At 43.8% G+C, this 20019-nt stretch overlaps 1 protein-coding gene across 1 annotated transcript in view; it reads left to right on the plus strand.

Moving 5' to 3' along the window:
• Positions 1-19206, plus strand: part of ndrg2 (NDRG family member 2) — a 54245-nt gene extending 35039 nt beyond the window's left edge. The window contains exons 4-17 of the mRNA XM_056300098.1: positions 728-769; positions 1605-1710; positions 1951-2071; positions 3463-3525; positions 4085-4145; positions 4958-5044; positions 7100-7156; positions 8924-9027; positions 13067-13105; positions 13219-13270; positions 13965-14012; positions 14100-14135; positions 14253-14304; positions 15505-19206. Coding sequence (XP_056156073.1) covers positions 728-769; positions 1605-1710; positions 1951-2071; positions 3463-3525; positions 4085-4145; positions 4958-5044; positions 7100-7156; positions 8924-9027; positions 13067-13105; positions 13219-13270; positions 13965-14012; positions 14100-14135; positions 14253-14304; positions 15505-15668 — 1032 coding nt within the window. The 3' untranslated portion in view covers positions 15669-19206. The remainder of the gene's footprint in view (positions 1-727; positions 770-1604; positions 1711-1950; positions 2072-3462; positions 3526-4084; positions 4146-4957; positions 5045-7099; positions 7157-8923; positions 9028-13066; positions 13106-13218; positions 13271-13964; positions 14013-14099; positions 14136-14252; positions 14305-15504) is intronic.
• The last annotated feature ends 813 nt before the right edge of the window (positions 19207-20019 follow it).

The raw sequence follows: 20019 nt of genomic DNA on the forward strand, positions 1-20019 counted from the left end.
AGTAACGATGACGAAGGTGAGAGGTTTAGATCCAGGCGAAGAGCTCTTTTACGTGTCCGTCGTGTCTCCTTTTGAATGGCCGACTCGTTTTTCGATCTTGTTTTCATTTTCAATCTTAAGTCATTTCGTATAAAATAGATTTTTGGTGTAAATTTCTCGTCAAGCGAGTGAAAAACGTCGGAGAGGAAGAGGATTACACCCCCTTTCGGGTGCAAATCAGCTCATTTCAAAACAGGTGAACCCCGACTAAAACAGGCAGAGTATACCGGTCGCCAGGTTGTTTTGTTTTTCCACTTGGTTAATTCGAAACAAGTTTTTGGAACTCAGTGCGAGGCTAAATAACTTACTAAGATGGACTCTTTTTTTTTTTTGCAGGGAGGAATTCAGCCTAATTTGCCTGTGTGGGCACAAATTAGAAAGCTGGGCAGCGCTCAAAAGAATACACTCCATCTTTCAATAATGGACCTTGAAAGAGTGAAATTCCATCAGTGCACACACACACACACACACACACACACACACACACACATCCATCCATTCCCTGTGAACCACACTTGCTATTGCGCGCCCCCCCCCCCCTCCCGGCCCAATTTGCTGCCAGCCTTCTCTTGTGTAACTTTGTTTCTCTGCCTCAGCTGTGACGCAGTTGTGATGGTGAAGTATAGTATCATAAGTAAACATCAATATTAATATCAGCAGTAATGATGGAACATGTTTCTCTGCACAGGAGGCTGAACTGGCCGCTAGGATACTGTTGGACCAAGGGCAGGTAAGGTTGTTCAAAAGGCTATGAGTGTGTGTGTGTGTGTGTGTGTGTGTGTGTGTGTGTGTGTGTGTGTGTGTGTGTGTGTATGCAGTTGCATGTACGTGTGTGTATGAGCACACTATATAGTGTGTGTGTGTGTGTGTGTGTGTGTGTGCCAAGTGATATTCTGTGTGTGTGTGGTGTGTGTGCGTGCGTGCGCGCCAATTGACGGTGTGTATGAGCACACCATATAATGCATACCCTCACACACCTTATGTTGAATAAGAATTAGTCTGTGCATCAGCAGTATTTGCAAACTATGGTTTGTTTGAGCTTACTCAGGTGGAAGGAGGGCGGGGTTTGTTTGAGTTTACTCAGGTGGAAGGGGGCGGGGTTTGTTTGAGCTTACTCAGGTGGAAGGAGGGCGGGGTTTGTTTGAGCTTACTCAGGTGGAAGGAGGGCGGGGTTTGTCACATGCAGTAATTTACGTGCCAGAAAGGTTTAACCAATCACAGAAAAGTATTTTGTTGTCAAATGAGAATATGTCACTTTATTTGAAGCTCAAAACACTTATTTGCAGCTGCAGTGTGAGTGTTACTTGCAGCTGCAGTGTGAGTGTGTTACTTGCAGCTGCAGTGTGAGTGTGTTATTTGCAGCTGCAGTGTGAGTCTGAGTTACATATTTCTGTAGCGCGTAGCCACAGTTCTTGTGCCATATTGTGCATTTTTAACACGTGTTGCATTGCTGGGAATCAAACCCTTTTCCTATTGTAGCTTCAGTGATCCTGTGTTTGTTTGTTTGTCTGTCCAGAATGTGTGTATGTAATAAAAATATGCTTTCTCTCTCTCGTTTCACCCAGGAGCACAATATCGAAACCCCCCACGGCGTGCTGCATGTGACCCTCCACGGCACAGGAAACACCCGCCGGCCAGCTATTCTCACCTTCCATGACGTGGGCTTGGACAGTCAGTACATCCCTCAGTCTGCCTCCCTGTCTGGTCCCTGTGGGCTGCCGTCTCTCCCTCTTCCTTTCTCTCCTTGCCGCTCTCTCTCTTTCTGTCGCTCTCTCCCTTAGATTTTCTCCCCCCTAAACTTCACTACTCATTCTCTCCAACATTTATTTTGGAAACAGCTCTAAGTAACGTCTGAATCACAGTCTTAGATGATCTATGAGACAGTGTCCCACACGTCTCCTCCTTTGTCAGGCAAGAGCTGCTTCTCCACCCTGTTCAAGTTCGAGGAGATGCAGGAGATCGTGAAGAACTTCACCTTGGTCCACATTGACGCTCCTGGCCAAGAGGAAGGGGCTGCTGCATATCTCACAGGGTACGCTGTTACTCTGTGTGTGTGTGTGTGTGTGTGTGTGTGTGTGTGTGTGTGTGTGTGTGTGTGTGTGCGCGTGTGTGTGCATATACCAGGTTTTTCTATCCTGATGGGGACCCAATTACATTTTATGGGTGTCCATGAGGAAAAGGTCTATTTTATGGTTGGGACTTGGGTTTAGGGTTAAGCCTCGAATTAGGATTAGGTTAAGGTTAGAGTAAGGGTTAAGGTTAGGTATGTGGTTATGATAGTTAGGTTAGGGTTAAGGTCTAGGGAATAAATGTAGTCAATGAGGGGTCTCCACCAGTATAGAATGACACGGTGTGTATGTGTATGTGTGTACCAGGTTTTCCTATCCTAATGGGGAGCAAATGACAGAAAAACCTGAAACCACCTATACCTTGGGGGGACATTTTATAGGTCTCCACGAAGAAAGGGGTCTATTTTAGAGTTAGGATTTGGGTTTAGAGTTAAGATTAGGATTAGATTAAGGTTAGAGTAAGGGTTAAGATTAGGATTAGGATTAGATTAAGGTTCGAGTAAGGTTTAAGATTAGGATTAGATTAAGGTTAGAGTAAGGGTTAAGGTTAGGATTAGGTTAAGGTTAGAGTAAGGGTTAAGGTTAGGCATGTAGTGATGATGGTTAGGGTTAAGGGCTAGGGAGTGAATGTAGTCAGTGAGTGGTCCCCACAAGTTCAGAGTGACATGGTGTGTGTGTGTGTGTGTGTGTGTGTGTGTGTGTGTGTGTGTGTGTGTGTGTGTGTGTGTGGTATTATGTCGACACTTTTCCTCTTTTCCGTAAGTAAACTCAAGCCACAGAGTCAGCTAGTTCTTAAGATTGAAAGACATCTTAAAGATGCTTAAAGCCCTCCGCTCCCCACTCTGAACCACGGCCCCGTCTCCCATCACTTCCTGTCGTGCCACCACTAAAATATGCTTTTGTCTGAGGTTTCAAGAAAATCCTTTCCACCCATCTCCTTAGTCCTTCCTTTTTACTTCTTTCGTGGTACTTTTTCAGCAATTTCCTGTCTTGCATGAGATGATCTCTTTTGGGTTGGAGGGATAGATATACATTTTTTTAATCTATCCGTTGCTCGTTCTACCTTTTTGTAGTCTGCTGCTTTGCAGCCGGGGCTTAAAACATTCATGTAAAACCTTAAAACTGGTTTATTTACATTCCTTAGGACAGCTGTGTAGTTTTGACATTTTACAGTGTCAGTTGGGTTTGTTTGGCCTCTGGGGTCATGAAAATGTCATTTCATTTGTGTTTAAAAAAAAGAAGAAAAAAATAGGGGGAACTGAAGGTTCATCCAAGGCAGTAACATTATCCATGCGTTTGGTTCACAAGGCTAGACAGGTAATTTGATCTAAAACAATTGAATTTCCTGTTCCAGTTACCAGTATCCGTCCATGGAGACCATTGCAGAGATGATCCCTGCAGTCCTGCAGTTCTTCAAGTGAGTCAGTAGTATTCATCGTGGTATACACACACACACACAGAGACAGAATATCACTTGGTACACACACACACACACACACACACATACACACACACACACACACACTCTTACTACTCACTCACACACTCATTCACACACACAACCACTCATTCACACACACAACCACTCACTCACTCACTCACTCACTCACTCACTCACTCACTCACTCACTCACTCACACACACACACACACACACACACACACACACACACTCACTCACTCACTTACTTACTCACTCATTCACACACACACATACTAAACATCTTTCACCTGCTTGTCACATGGATGTTGCGTTGATCTTGTTCAGGATACCCAGCAGTGCCCTCAGCTGAGTGAGGCCGGGTGGGTGGGCGGACACTACCACCGCCTAGAAACTGTGGTGGCCCTCTCACATGCCGGCTCACCTCTTTTAGGCTGTGGATACCTTCACTGCTATAGAGAGACGTGTGTTACATCTTGGCCCTGAGCGACTGATAGGTTGTGTGACGCTACATTTGTGTCTCCCTCTGTGGTCAGTTTCCGTACTGTAATCGGAGTGGGCGTAGGAGCGGGGGCGTACATCCTCTCCAAGTTCACAGTGAGTGTCGGCTTTTAAACGGGTTATGTGCTCTGCTGTTTGCCTCCCCGGCGTGCTGCAGACCGTGTGGTGTTGCTACGCTAGCGCCAGCATTTACTTTGTAAATGGTGCAGCACCCTGTGCGAATGGATAAGCTTGACAAGGAAGTTCAGCTTGTCGAGCTTATTGTTAAGTTTTTCATCCAAATCTTCTCATCTGAACACACTGGCAACTCATTTAGCCAATGTCAACAGATTTTGCTTGGTTAACGCCATCGAGACTTCTTTTGAGGGGTAATCAGAAAAGCGCGTCATTGGATTATGGAAGAATAACCATTCTGCCGGGTGAATTCCTTTGTTTCAAGCAGACGGTTTAAAAGTTTAATCCGTTGACATTAGCGAGCTCGTCCTGCATATGCAGGAGGATAATTAGATCAAATGTTCTGACGGGGGAATAAAACATTGGAACGCACAATTGAATTCCTCGCCAAGTGTATTATGGGTTGCAGTGCGGTAAAGAGGGGCAGAGCACAAGCCGTGATTGCTGGAATTCAATCGTTTGCATTAAGATCACGTTGACTTCTCAGTTGTTATCCCCGCTTTCCTCTTCACTTTCACCCTGAAATGTTGCAGTCTGAAAACATTATGCCCTTACGCATTTCTCTACCTCCCATATTCTGTCTGTTATCATCTCTCTCTCTCTCTCTCTCTCTCTCTCTCTCTCTCTCTCTCTCTCTCTCTCTCTCTCTCTCTCTCTCTCTCTCTCTCTCTCTCTCTCTCTCTTATTCTGTCTTGCACATGCACCTCGACCTGTCTCTCTCGACCTGATCTCAGCTGGCTAACCCAGACTCGGTGGAGGGTCTGGTTCTGATCAACATCGACACCAATGCCAGAGGATGGATCGACTGGGCTGCTCAAAAGGTTTTTATCTATCTATCTATCTATCTATCTATCTATCTATCTATCTATCTATCTATCTATCTATCTATCTATCTATCTATCTATCTATCTGTCTATCTGTCTGTCTGTCTGTCTGTCTGTCTGTCTGTCTATCTGTTTGTCTGGCTGTCTGTCTGGCTGTCTGTCTGTCTGGCTGTCTGTCTGTCTGGCTGTCTGGCTGGCTGTCAAGTCAGGTCAAGTCAATGTTAATTGTGTAGCCCAATATCACACATTACAACTTTGCCTCAGGGGGCTTTACAGCAACACAACATCCCGTCCTTAGACCCTCGCATCAGATAAGGAACAACTCCCTAAAAAAAAACAACCTTTAACAGGGAGAAAAATAGGAAGAAAGCTCAGGGAGAGCAACAGAGGAGGGATCTCTCTCCCACGACGGACAACGTGCAATGGATGTTGTGTTTACACAGTTTACACAATTCAACATTGAAAGAGGATAACAGAATTATAGTGGAATCACAAAACATATGAATAATATGATGAGCAGGATGCCAAGCAGTGTCCAAACGCCACCCAAAAAGACCAGGACCTGAGCCACGTGACCTCCATCACCATGGAGACCTGGCAGGAGGACAGACTACACATGCACACAGGGGTGACTCACATCACACCAGTCACACACACTGGAGAAGAGACAAGAAAACACGTTAGTCACACATCTTAATGAGATGAATTTATAAGATTGAAACATCCATCCATCCATCCATTATCCAAACCGCTTATCCTGCTGTCAGGGTCGCGGGGATGCTGGAGCCTATCCCAGCAGTCATTGGGCGGCAGGCAGGGAGACACCCTGGCCTGGACAGTCTGCCAGGCCATCACAGGTCTCACACACACACGCACACACACACACACACACACACACACACACACACACACACACACACACACACACACACACACCTAGGGACAATTTAGTATGGCCGATTCACCTGACCTACATGTCTTTGGACTGTGGGAGGAATCTGGAGCACCCAGAGGAAACCCACGCAGACACAGGGAGAACAAAGAAGCTCCAGGATGACCCCCCAAGGCGGGACTACCCCGGGGCTCGAACCCAGGACCTTCTTGCTGTGAGGCGACCACACTAACCACTGCACCACCGTGCCGCCAAGATTGAAACAGGATAACAAAATTACATGGATTCATAACATATATAAAGAGGGTGATGTGGAAGCCAAGCAGCATCCAGCTGGCGACCACCATTACCATGGAGACCTAGAAGGAGGACAGACTCCACGGGCACATGGGAGACTCGCATCACACCATTCACACACAGAAGATAAAGGAGAAGACATCGTTCAGAGAGAGAGAAAAGATGTGAGAGAAGAGAACAGTTTGCAATAGTCAATAATCTATACTCTCTAACCTCGTCGGCAGAACAGTGTTTGCTAAATTCATTGAGACAGAAGCCAACCCGCCATGCAGTACAAGTTGTGAAGAACTCAACTTAAAGACAACTAATTGTAGGCAAAGGCAAAAAAGTTGAGTTTTAAGTTTGGATTTAAAGGACTCCACAGACTCTAATTGTCTGACAGCAGCAGGCAGGTTATTTCAGAAGAATAGGGCCTGATAGGACTGTCTGTCTGTCTGTGCCTGCCTGCCTGCCTGTCTGTGCCTGTCTGCTTGTCTGTCTGTCTATCTATCTGACAATTGCTTAGCTGTCTCTAAGTTTGAAGAGACTTGTTCTAAGTCATCAGGGGCATCGATCGTCATAATGAGAATGGTTCATCTTGTAGAATTTAAACGTGGAAATAAGGCTGTGGAATTGTTTTCGTGGTCAGCTTTGTGGCGGGATATTGATTGAGCCATTGTTTGTCTCATTGACTTCTCTCTTTGTTTCTCTCCCCTCGTTGCCTGCAATCTTTTTCCTTCTCATTCATTATTGATTTTCTTTCATTCTCTCTCTCTCTCTCTCTCTCTCTCTCTCTCTCTCTCTCTCTCTCTCTCTCTCTCTCTCTCTCTCTCTCTCTCTCTCTCTCTCTCTCTCTCTATCAATCATGCTGTCGCCATTTTCAGCTAAGTTCAGTGACGTCCTCACTTACAGAACAGATCCTGAGTCATCTTTTCAGCCAGGTACCATGAAAGTCATTGAACCACTATATCGCAACATGCACATGCCATTCAGCATTTGTATTGCCATTAGCTGTAGTGGCTGTACTCACATTTTAAATTAATCTTAAAAAAAAGTTTAAACTCAGTCTCAGAATGTTTTTTTTGTGAAAATTATTTGATTTGCCTGTGTTTTAGTTTATCCATGTGCTATGGTTGCCTTTGGCAAGCCATCACTGAACAAACTAATTTAACCTACATCAAAGAAGGTTGACTCAGTTCATCTGGATACAGTGTTTATTGACAGATATGTCTCATCACTACATGACCTCTTCAGTCTAAACTGACGGCCGGTATGCCCACCCTTATAAACATAACGACCGAAACCAATGACGAGTTTCATGTGAATATGGGGCGTAACCATTAACTAGAGTTACACTGGCCATGTGTACTATTCACAGAGGATTGGGGAATGTTGCAATCACAGCATTGTAAAATGGCGACAGATGTACTCTTAGGCCCTCCCTCAGTTCAGGGACGGTCGTTCCCTCTTCACATAGATGGCCTCTTTGACTCCCCGTTCAAACCAGCGTTCCTCCCTATCAAGGACGTGCACATCCTCATCCTTGAAAGAGCGGCCACTGGCCTGTAGATGGGTGTAGACTGCGGAGTCCTGGCCTGACGTGTTAGCTCTTCTGTGTTGTGTCATCCTCTTGGCCAGTGTCTGTTTAGTTTCCCCGATGCACAAGTCATGGCAATCCTGCTGGCACTTAACAGCGTACACTATATTGCTTTGTTTGTGTCGGGGGACCCGATCCTTGGGGTGGACCAACTTCTTCTGTTTTGGGGTTTGAAAGCAACTGAGATGCGGTGTTTGGAAAATACGTGTCTCAACTTTTCCGACACTCCCGCCACATATGGAATCACCACTGGTTTACGCCTAGACAGCTGTTGTCCTTCTCCTCTCTTCAATTGACTGGTGCACTGTTTGGGCGTCTTCCTGGCTTTGACAAATGCCCAATTAGGATAACCACACTTAACCAGGACCTGTCTAATGTGTCTCCCCTCCCCGGCCGCTGTGTCAGTGGGGACATTTTCAGCTCAGTGGTACGGTGTCCTGATGACTCCTAGTTTGTGCTCCAGTGGATGATGGGAGTCAAACCTTAAGTACTGATCAGTATGTGTTGGTTTATAGTAAACGTCAACAATCAGATGTCCCCATCACCAATTGCAATTTCACAGTCTAAGAAGGCTAACCTGTCATTTTTCACATCTTCCCTGGTGAACTTGATGTGGTTGTCCACACAGTTATTGTGGTTGGTGAAATGTGGCACATCCTGAGATTTAATTTTAACCCAGATATCGTCCAAAAATCTGAACCGCTGGCTCAGTGGTGCCCCTGGATAGGACATCAGAGCCCTCTTTTCCAATTACTCCATAGACAAGTTGGCCACTACAGGTGAGACTGGGGAACCCATAGCACAGCCATGCATCTGCCTATAGTACTGCCCCTTGTATGTGAAGTACGTGGATTGAAGACAGTCTCAGGAGCAGGCACACTTGGTTAGTGGTAAGGGTGGTCCTATTGCTAAGGGTGGGACCATTTTGTCATTTCGTATCTGTCAATAAACGTTGTACCAGATGAACTGATTCAACCTTCTTTGATTTTCTTACCTGGATTATTGAGCATGCATCAAGATAATTTAACCTAGCTTGTAAAAAATAAATGTTGTATAAAATTACATGATTGGAAATGAGAAAAATGTGCGGTGTTTGACTTTAATCTTACAGGAGGAGCTGTCAGCAAACACAGAGCTCCTGCAGTCTCACAGAGAGCGCATCGCCAAAGCCTCTAATCTGGTTAACATAGAGCTCTTCTGGAAGACTTACAACAGGTATATGCACAAACACATGAACATATACCTACATACTCTTGCCTAAACACACACACACACACACACACACACACACACACACACACACACACACACACACACCAAACTAGAGTTGCACCGACCCCCCCCTTTTTTCCCCAATTCCGATACTTAAACTTGAATATCTGCCAATACCGATACAGAGCTCTTTTTTCTAATATCATTATTATTAATTTATTATTGTTGTTGTTGTTGGCGTTGTTATTGTTGTTGGTGGTGGTATTATGTGTAAGGTTACATGAGACTGTAGTAAACCACACAGCACTTCTTATTAAAAGAGCAAAAATATACAGAAATGCATTCAATTTAAATTTATTCCAAAGCAATTTATTTGACTGTAGTTTCAGTCGGCCTCACATACAAACAGGTGTAGGAGTGCAAATTGCAATGACAACTCCTTTAATGTGTTAATTGACTTAAAGAGTCAAAATGCTTATTTTCTCTCCAAATGACCCAAAATAATTCTTTTTCTTTTTCTTTTTAGAAAAAAAAACCGGGTTTGTTTATACTTCCTCGCTGAGCTTTTTGTCTGATTTCTGGAAATACAGCCTATTATTGTATAATTCACGAACGGATTGTACTTTCGCTCAACTGTGGCTACCTAACACTCAGACTGGGCTTTCCTCGCTTTGCTCATGATCGCCAAGCCCTGCATCTGTCGCGCTAGCAGATTCTGCAGCTAGCTAGCTCGAACTTGTTTTAGCCAAAGTAGCTAGGTAGTGTCCCAAGACAGAGACTTTTGCCGGGCTGTATCTCTCCAGACTCCAGAATTCTCTTGCCTGTGTCGGTTGTGGTCGCCACTTGAGAGACTTACATCCTTCTCCCACACAAAAGACTGCCAGCTGCTCCAGAAGACGAATAGAAAGACTGTTAAAGAATGGAACATTATTGAATGCGTAGATGGCAGGAAAATAAGAAACAACAACCTATTCATATAGTCCATGAAAAATTTTCCCACAGTGCATGTCACATAGCTGTTCTGTTTAATGCGTTGGCACATGTAAACACCAGACTGTATTAGAACACATCCCATGTAAACAGTTGACCCAAAATCTTCAATAGGAATGATTTCAATCAGAATGAAAAAAGTTTCCATGTAACCACAGCTTCTGACTAGGTTGTGATCTGTAAAACCTAGTAGTAGTACTACTACTACTACTACTACTACTTTCGGCTGCTCCCGTTTGGGATCACCACAGCAGATCACCCGTTTCCATTTTTTCCTGTCCTCTGCATCTTCCTCTGTCACACCAGTCACCTGCATGTCCTCCCTCACCACATCCATAAACCTCTTCTTTGGCCTTCCTCTTTTCCTCTTCCCTGGCAGCTCCATATTCAGCATCCTTCTCCCAATATACCCAGCATCTCTCCTCCACACATGTCCAAGCCATCTCAATCTTGCCTCTCTTGCTTTGTCTCCAAACTGTCCAACCTGAGCCGTCCCTCTAATATACTCATTCCTAATCCTGTCCTTTGTCACTCCCAATGAAAGTCTTAGCATCTTCAACTCTGCCACCTCCAGCTCCACCTCCTGTCTTTTCGTCAGTGCCACTGCCTCCAAACCATACAACATAGCTGGTCTCACAATCATCTTGTAAACCTTCCCTTTAACTCTTGCTGGTACCCTTCTGTCACAAATCCCTCCTGACACTCTTCTCCACCCACTCCACCCTGCCTGCACTCTCTTCTTCACCTCTCTTCTGCACTCCCCATTACTTTGAACAGGTGACTCCAAGTATTTAAACTCATCCACCTTCATTACCTCTACTCCTTGCATCCTGACCATTCCACTGTCCTCCCTCTCATTCACACATATGTATTCTATCTCGCTCCTACTGACTTTCATTCCTCTTTTCTCCAGTGCATACCTCCTTCTTTCCAGGCTCTCCTCAACCTGCATCCTACTCTCACTACAGATCACAATGTCATCCGCGAATGTCAGTCCATGGAGACTCCTGCCTGATCTGGTCTGTCAACCTGTCCATCACCATTGCAAATAAGAAAGGGCTCAGAGCTGATCCTTGATGTGTTGATCTGTAAAACCAACTGGAAATATGTTGCTCCTGACTAACCTGGTGTTAAGGTGTCTGGTGATATACACCTCGTCTAGCCTGGCGCCACTGACCCTGTTCCCTGAAACCTTTACCCATGTGTACTGTCTGCTGTTTGACTTTTTTTATTCTCCAAGCATCAATTAAATCAAACTGTGACAGTAACCTGGATAAAGTAATGGAAGATTGTAGATGTGGTTCTTCACTTGTTCTGTCCAGTGGGAAATCTGTAGTGCGGCTCCAATCTCCACCCATGTCTGTGTGTTTCCTGAAGAAAAATTATATCTAAATGTTTCTGCATGCACAAATAAAAAAGTGCCGCTCTCATCTCTCCTTCCATTAATGTTTAAAAACCCAAAACTTAGTCTCCATCAGGAAAAGAAAGCTGAAAATCAGACAAACAAACAAATGGGATGGATAGAGAGAAAATTACCACGCCCTGTGATTCATTACAATTATTTGTTAGTTTTTTCCTCTTTTAGTGTCTTTCCCTTTCTTGTGAGTGGGTGCTTTATAATAATAATAATAACAATAACAATAATAATAGATAATCATTACGTTTATATAGCGCTTTTCTAGACACCCAAAGTGCTTCACATTGAAGGGAGTAACTCACCGCAACCACCAGCAATGTGTAGCACCCACCTGGGGGATGGACGGCATCCATTTTGCTCCAGAACACTCACCAAACATCAGCTTGACACCTCAAGCTGATACGTGGTGAGTGTGGGAGTAATCATTGAACTAATTACATGGGGGGATGATTAAGCGGCCAGAGGGAGGGAGCCAGGTTGGGAATTTTGCCAGGACACCGGGGAACCCCCTACTCTTTGTGATAAGTGCCATGGGATCTTTAATGACCAAAGTGAGTCAGGACCTCAGTTTAACGTGTCATCGGAAGGACGGCATCTCCTACAGCATTGTGTCCCCGTCACTGCACTGGGGCATTGGCATTTGTTGTGTTTGTTAGGACCAGAGGGAAGTCTGCCCCCTCCTGGCCCACCAACACCACTTCCGGTAGCAACTCATTTTTCCATGAGGAATCCCATCCAAGTACTAGCCAAGCCCATACCTGCTTAGCTTCTGTCATTTGGCAGAGTCAGGGTGCATGTTGGTATGGCTGCCGGCTTTAAGGTGGCGATGTGCTTTTTCAAACGATAACTTTTTTTCCCCTCTAATAAATCGAACTCTACAAGTTTTTGTAGGGTTTGATTTGTAGTGCTATGACATTTTTGAGAAATTTAGTTGTGTTTGGAAAATAATCAGTTACTTTGACAGACTTGCCAAAAGTTTAATCTGAAAAAAAAACACTGATTTCCTCCAAAGTGTACTGTTCACTGGTTGGTCGCTGGGAATCTGTTACCGTGTCGTTTGAGTCAGAATCGTAATCCATTTCGTCGTTACCCTCCTCCTGGCCGGGCTCGGCTGCAGCAGCTCCACTAACTCCACACACACTGGGTCCCTCTGATACGGTTACCACGTCATCTACAGCCTTTTTATCTTTCTCCGAATTACTATGGAGTTTAGGAGACTCCAGGTTGACATGTTGTGGGGTTTTACTTGTTTCCCCACAGCCATTGGCCTCATTAACCCCCCCCCCCATACACACACACACACACACACACACATCCTCGCTACTCCCCTCTGCTTCTCGCTCTATACAGGCAAGCAAAGCGCTTGTGTCCCACGTCCCCGCATTCAAAACACTTCCTACTACCTGAACTTACGTACAGCATTTTGGCTATGGGCTTAAAATTGCATTATTACACATTTATAATTCATAAAAACATCATCAGACTATATAATCTGGATCGGTAACGTCATTCCGATATCCGATGAGTGAATTACATCAGTATCGGCACCCGATACCAATATTGGATACTGATATTGGTTCCAACTCCACACCAAACTATGATCAACTTGACCAACTTTTTGTCTTTTCTCTCCAGTCGCAGAGATTTGAACATTGACCGCAGCAGCACCTTCAAGTAACTATGTTTTAATCTCAGTTTATCATTGATAACATAATTATATCAATATTCTGTGTTATATATCGATGTTCGACCTGTCAAACTTCTAAATGCCCCCCCCCCTCTCTCAGGTGTCCTGTGATGTTGGTAGTGGGAGATCAGGCTCCCTATGAGGAGGCAGCGGTAAGCTTGTAGGGGTGTAAGAAACACTCGAGTATCGCGATATTATCTTCTGTGATACTGTATCGATTCTCAAAACCACTATATCGATTTTAAATTGTTTACATGTAAAGGTTCGCGACAAACATTTTGTGTTGTGTGTAACCCCGCAACCGCTATATAACATTATTGTAATCTATCTTCAGCCATTTGACTCTTCCGCTCCAACCCAACAACATAAACTGAGACAGCAGGTAGCATAAGCACAAAGAACACAGGCCTATGAAATTGCAGTATATCGCCTTTCTTACAGTAATGCAAGCTATCATCAGCTATATTGAATTGTAACCCCTGTATCGTGATATGTATCGTATCGCCAGATTCTCGCCAATACACAGCCCTATAAGCTTGCAGTATGAAAGGTTTAAATGTTTTATATTTTACTAAGAATGAAACCATCGTCGAAAAGTATTTACAAATCCCTTTTCAATCATATACTGGATTAGATTTGAGTATATTCACCTATTTAGATGCAAGAAATTTTGGCAAAGTATGAAGGAGTATAGCCTATCCTTGTGCTATACACCGCAAATTATACTGAATGCTAATGAGTTATTTGTCACTAGTGTTGGATTTTAGACTGGAAAATGTGATTTTCTGAGTTGGCCTCTCCTAGATGTGGTTGTAAATCCACTGCGATCCCCACTGTGTCCACTAGGTGGAGTGCAACAGCAAACTGGACCCTACAACAACCTCATTCCTGAAGGTATCTATCTGTCTGTCTATCGATCTATCTATTTCATTTTTGTCTTTAAATCAACTCCTGTTCACATCTGCTGTCTTGTCTCAATAGATGGCAGATGCTGGCGGTCTCCCTCAGTTGACCCAGGTAACAAAATGCACAGCATTCTGAAATTTCACAACTCAATGAGACTTTCAACATGGGAAAAAAAACGTTTTTTTCAAGTCGAATGCTTAATGTCACGTCATTTTGGTGTGATTGCAGCCCGCTAAACTGACTGAAGCTTTCAAGTATTTCATCCAGGGCATGGGCTACAGTAAGTTCCCGTCACATTGCTTCAGATAATGCATAAAAAAAGACACACAGAGCAACGTTTTGGGCAACATTGATAAACAGCAGTTCCCAGGTGGGGGTCTCCTTAAAAGTATTGCATATATAATGTGATCACTATAACTTTCACTGTAAGGAAACCCTCTTCTCACTCACACTCCTCCAGGGAGATCAGTGCTGCTAGGCTTCCTTCAGCAAGAACTGCTTTCCTATGGTGGTCCATTAATGGGTCCCAAGGGGTCCTCAGCAAAATGGGGAATACCTTAATTTCACTTAAGTTATCATTCAAAAGAAAATAAGTCAGAGAACAGTGCAAGGAATGACTATCCTGAATGACAGAGCTACAATTCACCGCTCAGTCAAAAGCAATGACAGGATGTCCTCAACGGGGTCCGTGGAATAAAATATCTTTAAACAGGGGCTCTTGTGTCTATGTGGGGGTCTATGGCAAGACAAATTTCAGCTACCACTGTTTCAGAGGACAGTAGTCTCTGGAGCAGGTAAGGTTTCAGTTTTATGGCACGACAGTGCAGGGCTTGAAACCCATGATGATCCACCGCATTGAGTACTCAAGCTGGGAACATACCAGATGATTTAAAGGCTGACTTTCACTCCAATTTGGCCACGACGACTAATTTTTCAGATTGTGGAGTGTCCGAATCAGTCATTGCAAAATAGGATAGATCTCCACACGTTGTCCGGGGTCAAAGATGAAAATCTCTTGCCTCCCGATTGATACTGTGGCCGGTTGAATCTGTCAGGATTATGCCAAACATGTTTTGATTTTGACGACTCACATCTAAACAACTCTTGACATGTTTTTGTAGTGTGACCTGGTCAGTCATTAAAAAAAAACCAAACATTAAGCATGTGCGCCTCTAAGACTTGGAAGACAAGAAATCTGCAAACTTTAGTCATTACATATGCAGTGCCTTGTCTTTTTACAAGATATGACTATTAAAATCATGTTTTCTGTCCAGGGCTTCAGAAAAATCCTGTTCTCACAGAAAATTCTGAAAATTGTGCCCCTTGTTCACTTAGCTAGTCGGTGCCAGGGAAGCTGCCATCTTTACTGCCCAAAATATCACCTCGTGCATCACTGACCGTTCAATGATATGCAACTGAATACATCTGTCACCACCAACTGCTGATCCTTATGTTTCCCTCTGTCTCTCTCTCTACACAGTGGCTTCGTCTTGCATGACCCGCCTGTCCCGCTCTCGCACCACCTCCCTCTCCTCCTCCTACTCCATGGATGGGTCCCGCTCTCGCTCTCGCACCCTGTCGCAGGGCTCGCAGGGCGGCCAGATGCCCCCCAGCCCCTCCCAAACCATGGAGGTGTCCTGCTGAACAGACAGAGAGAGCAAGAGAAAGAAAGAAAGAGAGAGAGAGCGGGGGGAGAGAGAGAGTGAGATGAGACGAGGGAGGAAGGATGGAGGATGACATTAACACAGATGAAATGAGGCGGACAGATTAGTTATTTGTCATTAAACAACTCCCATCATTCCCCATCCGAGCAGAGCGAGGGAGAGTGAGAGGTTAGGGGATTATGTAGAGAATGAGAGAAAAGTAGATTGGGAAACTACCGATCTCTGGCGTTTTGCACCACATCTAAGCCCCACCCATCTTCTCACATCCCCCTTTAAGATAAAGCAGAGTGGATGAAACTGTGCTCCAGTAAGGGAAAGAAACAAAGACTTTAGAGAGGGTAAAAAAAGAGTCCAGTGGAAGGGGGAATTAAGGAAAGTGTGGTGACCAGTCCTCTCTCCCTCCCTGCATTGAAGCCTTTGTTAGCCAATAGAGCCCTTTAAACTAGATAAGGGGTGGGGCCTGTAAAAAGCACACCCCTTGCGTTAACCAATAGTAATAATTCTGATAACGGTGTTGTTGTTGAAGGTGATAATGATGATTATACTGAGGCGTAATGACAAATAATGTAATAGAAAATAACATTTTTTTCTCTTTATTACGCAATGATTTGAATTGACCTAGTTTAAAAAAAAACAACTCTATAGCATATATACTTATAAAAATGTGTGTCCGTCAAACTACTTTTAATCTAGTTTTGTGGGGGTTTTGTTTTGTTTTGGGTTTTTTTCTACTTTTTTTGTTGAATCTTATTTTCATTTTTGTAACCTGCCATAGCAAGCGGCTGAAGCTAATGATTGGCTGATTGTTTACGTGGTAACGGCCAATAGCAGCCCCTATAATGGCTACTTCCTCTTTGCTGTTGCCGAGTTGTTTCTGTCTTCCATTAGGCCTGTCTAAGTGACTATTTTCCCGTGTGGATTGGGTTGGGTGGGTAGTAGGTTTTGTTTGCTGAAATTGCATGCCTGGTATCAGAATAATGAGTGGGTGTTTTTTTTCTTTTATATTTTGCTTATTTCTGCGGTTCTGTGTGTGTGTGTGTGTGTGTGTGTGTGTGTGTGTGTGTGTGTGTGTGTGTGTGTGTGTGTGTGTGTGTGTGGTTGTTTTGTGAGGGCGATGGCTCAAGGGAGGTAGCGCAGGTGACACTGTGGATGTTGAGGACTGTTTAGTGTATCTTAGCTAGCTAACACCCTAAAAATAACACGAGTCAAACACTAATTAGTGCTTCCAACACGACTGGCAGGCCCATACAATGCATGTCGAGATAGCCACACTTCTATGCTAACAGCTAGGAAACTGTGCTAAGTAGTTTGCTAGAATGGATATTGCGGCATAGTTCCAGGCAAAGCCAGAGGGATCGCTGTGTTCATTGTCTCGGGTGTAATGCTGCCCTCAAGTGCTCGGTGTAAAAACCGGGAAGTCATACATGTGCTTCTTTTTGTTGGAAATTATGATGAAATTAAACTTGTACGAATGATAGTTTTATGGCGGCTGGTGGTTCGTGTTATAAATCAAGCACCACACATCTGCAGCAGCAGACAGAATGATTACAGAAATACAAATAAATAAAAGAAATGAGGTTTCGGCACCACAAACTATGATTATCAAGCATGTCATCGATGTTGTACTTTGTTTGTCATCCCAAAGTTGTTGTGTACTTAAAGTAAGCCTACATAACCTGCCCCATCAATTATTGGAATTGCCTCCAATGCTAATTGCCAGTTTTATTTCCTCAAGACATTCCTTTCGTTCCGCCGAGTTGTCATGTCGTTGCGATTTCGGGTTTTCTTCCAAGTTTTGACTTTCAACAGTGTTGGCTCATTTGTGCGCACCCGACCTGAAACCATGATATTTGCGACTGCGCTTGAAGGCAGCATAAACCTTGCCCTTGTGCAGTTGCCTCCTTCCACCTTACTAGCACACCGGGGTTGATCTATAAGGCGAAGTAAAATGAGCACACACGCCTCTCCAGCAACAAGTGGTGTTTTCAAGGAATCAAGAAAATGGATAAAGAAAATTGTGTTGCCTGTAGCTGTCCACGGGTGTGTGTGTCTGGATATGTCTGTGGCGGTATGAGTGATGTGTCTGAAAGCTCTTTTAATCCCATAAGCACAACTGATGGAAGGAGAAACGCAAGGGTCCCCGAATACATTTTTCTTAACACACACACAGACACACACGTTTGAGACCTACATAACCCCCTGTGACCTTGTTATGAACCAGCCCCCTCACTGCCACCCTTCTCCGAAATAAAAGTATGCAAATGATGATGCTGGGTTAACACTATCAGGTATGGCCTGAGTGACAAAAAGCTAACATTTTGTACCTTTTATTTCAGAAAGTGAAAAGGGAAACAGCCGATGTCTGCATCGACTCTTTAGATCTGGAACTGCAGCCTCTTAACATTGTTTACTGCCAAAAACCCAAGAGCCTGAACTTTTCTTCGCGGTGCACTAAACAAGAGAGGGTGTTTTTGCCCATTACGGTTTTGAGATTAGGAATGCTGTGATCTGAGATGTGTGACATCAAGTCAGCTAATATTAGCTTTGTCATCAAGGTAGATTCCACTGAATCATCAGCATGAGGGTGATTGTGGTAGCTAATTATCTCTGAGCTTAACACTGCCCTGTACCTCATGTAACCAATGGACTCATTGGACTTTTACTCACACCATCATCATATTTTATGATCATACCCATAAAGACTCGATCAGGATATCCTTGGCATATGGATGTCTAAGACTGGCACACATATGCACGCGTTTTTGTTTTTTATTTGCACCCTTGCATCCAGTTCTTACGATGGAATCTTGCTTTTTCTAGAAAAAGGTATTACTTGCTGTGTCATTTTCCTGAATCGGTCGGAGGTAGCACATTTCCTCACAAAACTGTAGAGCTCTTTCCCCCTAACCTCTTTCAAGTAGCCGAGATAGTGTGCCGGTGTTGACGATAGCATTGGAAAGTCAGTGGAGAGCCTCCAACTTTAAACGTACTAGTACGTGGATCATAATTAAGATGGTGGTGACAATGGTATTTATGTTACCGATGGGTTTTTTTTTTTAACATCTAGTGTTTTCAGTGGCCTAGCTACATGGAAATGTATGCACTTGGGTCGTCGTAGGTTGACCAGAGGGGAAAAAGGGCAGAGCGTACATATGAAGGTCAGACTCCTCTGAGTCTTGGGTGGAGAATAAAAAAAAAAAGGCATGGGAACCTCAACCAAATAGGGGATCATGGGTGGAACCGATACAGTTTTTTGCCAAATAATGGAAAAAGAGCGGTACTTCTTCGTTGATAGTGGAACGGGGCTGAGTGAATGTACACGCTTGTCCATTTTGTCCTTTGTTTATCTCTTTGTAATTTTTTCCACCAGTCATGTTCGCTTTTCCTTGTTTTTTTTAAAAATTTATTATCTTTGTGAAGTGTTAGTTTACTGTCCCAGTGTGCTCACAAGTTAGTCAACAGTGTTAGTTCTTGTGTAACTTTTTTAGCATTAGCTCTAATAAAGGAGAATAATATAATTAACACTTAAAAAAGTTAAAAGAATACGATCCAATTTACTTGTGTGGCTAATTTCTCTGTGTAATACAATGACCATCCTTAAAAAGAAACACAAACTTAAATATTAATAAAATCTTGAGAGAAATTTGTGTGACTCGTTTTTATTTGTTTGCTTGTTTTATAGCTGCAATGGCCAAATGGTGTAAACATTAAACTTTAATGACTACTTATTCACAGTTTGATTTGAGAGCGTGTTAGTGTGTTTGCACGTGTGTGTGGTTTTGTAAAACTATAAACCTATGTGCAGTCATGTGTGCATACTTGCAAATAGAGGCAATCCAACCCCCCCCCCCCCAGTTCTGTTCATATGGTACGTAGTACAACTAATCTGTTGAGTTGCTCACTTCATTGCTAATGTAGCAGGAATTCAGGGGGCAGGCGGGACTCGAACCTGGGTTCTCCGCACCACGGGTGACTGCGCTAACCAGTCAACTAAAGGGTCCGACCCGTTAGCCAAGGGCTAGTGTCTAGCGAGTCTACACATCTGTAGTCGTACACTGTTACACTCTGTTAAACTCTGTAGTTGTGACATATCTCGTGCATACAATACTTACCTCTAGTATTCTATTTATCATTTCATTTATTTGTTTTGTTTTTTCCTTTTCAGTTTTTGTTCCCTGGGAGATATGTGTAAGCACTAGAGGCTGCTGTGTTCCGGAGTCAAATTCCTCATGTGCACATAGGCCCACATGGCCAATAAAGCTGATTCTGATTCTGAAGCAAAGCTGGAAGCAAAACAGAAATCGAGGCATTACTGCATTTTAAATGGTTAC

The sequence above is a fragment of the Lampris incognitus genome, chromosome 20, assembly GCF_029633865.1.
Source record: "Lampris incognitus isolate fLamInc1 chromosome 20, fLamInc1.hap2, whole genome shotgun sequence".
In the NCBI taxonomy this organism is placed as follows: Eukaryota; Metazoa; Chordata; class Actinopteri; order Lampriformes; family Lampridae; genus Lampris; species Lampris incognitus.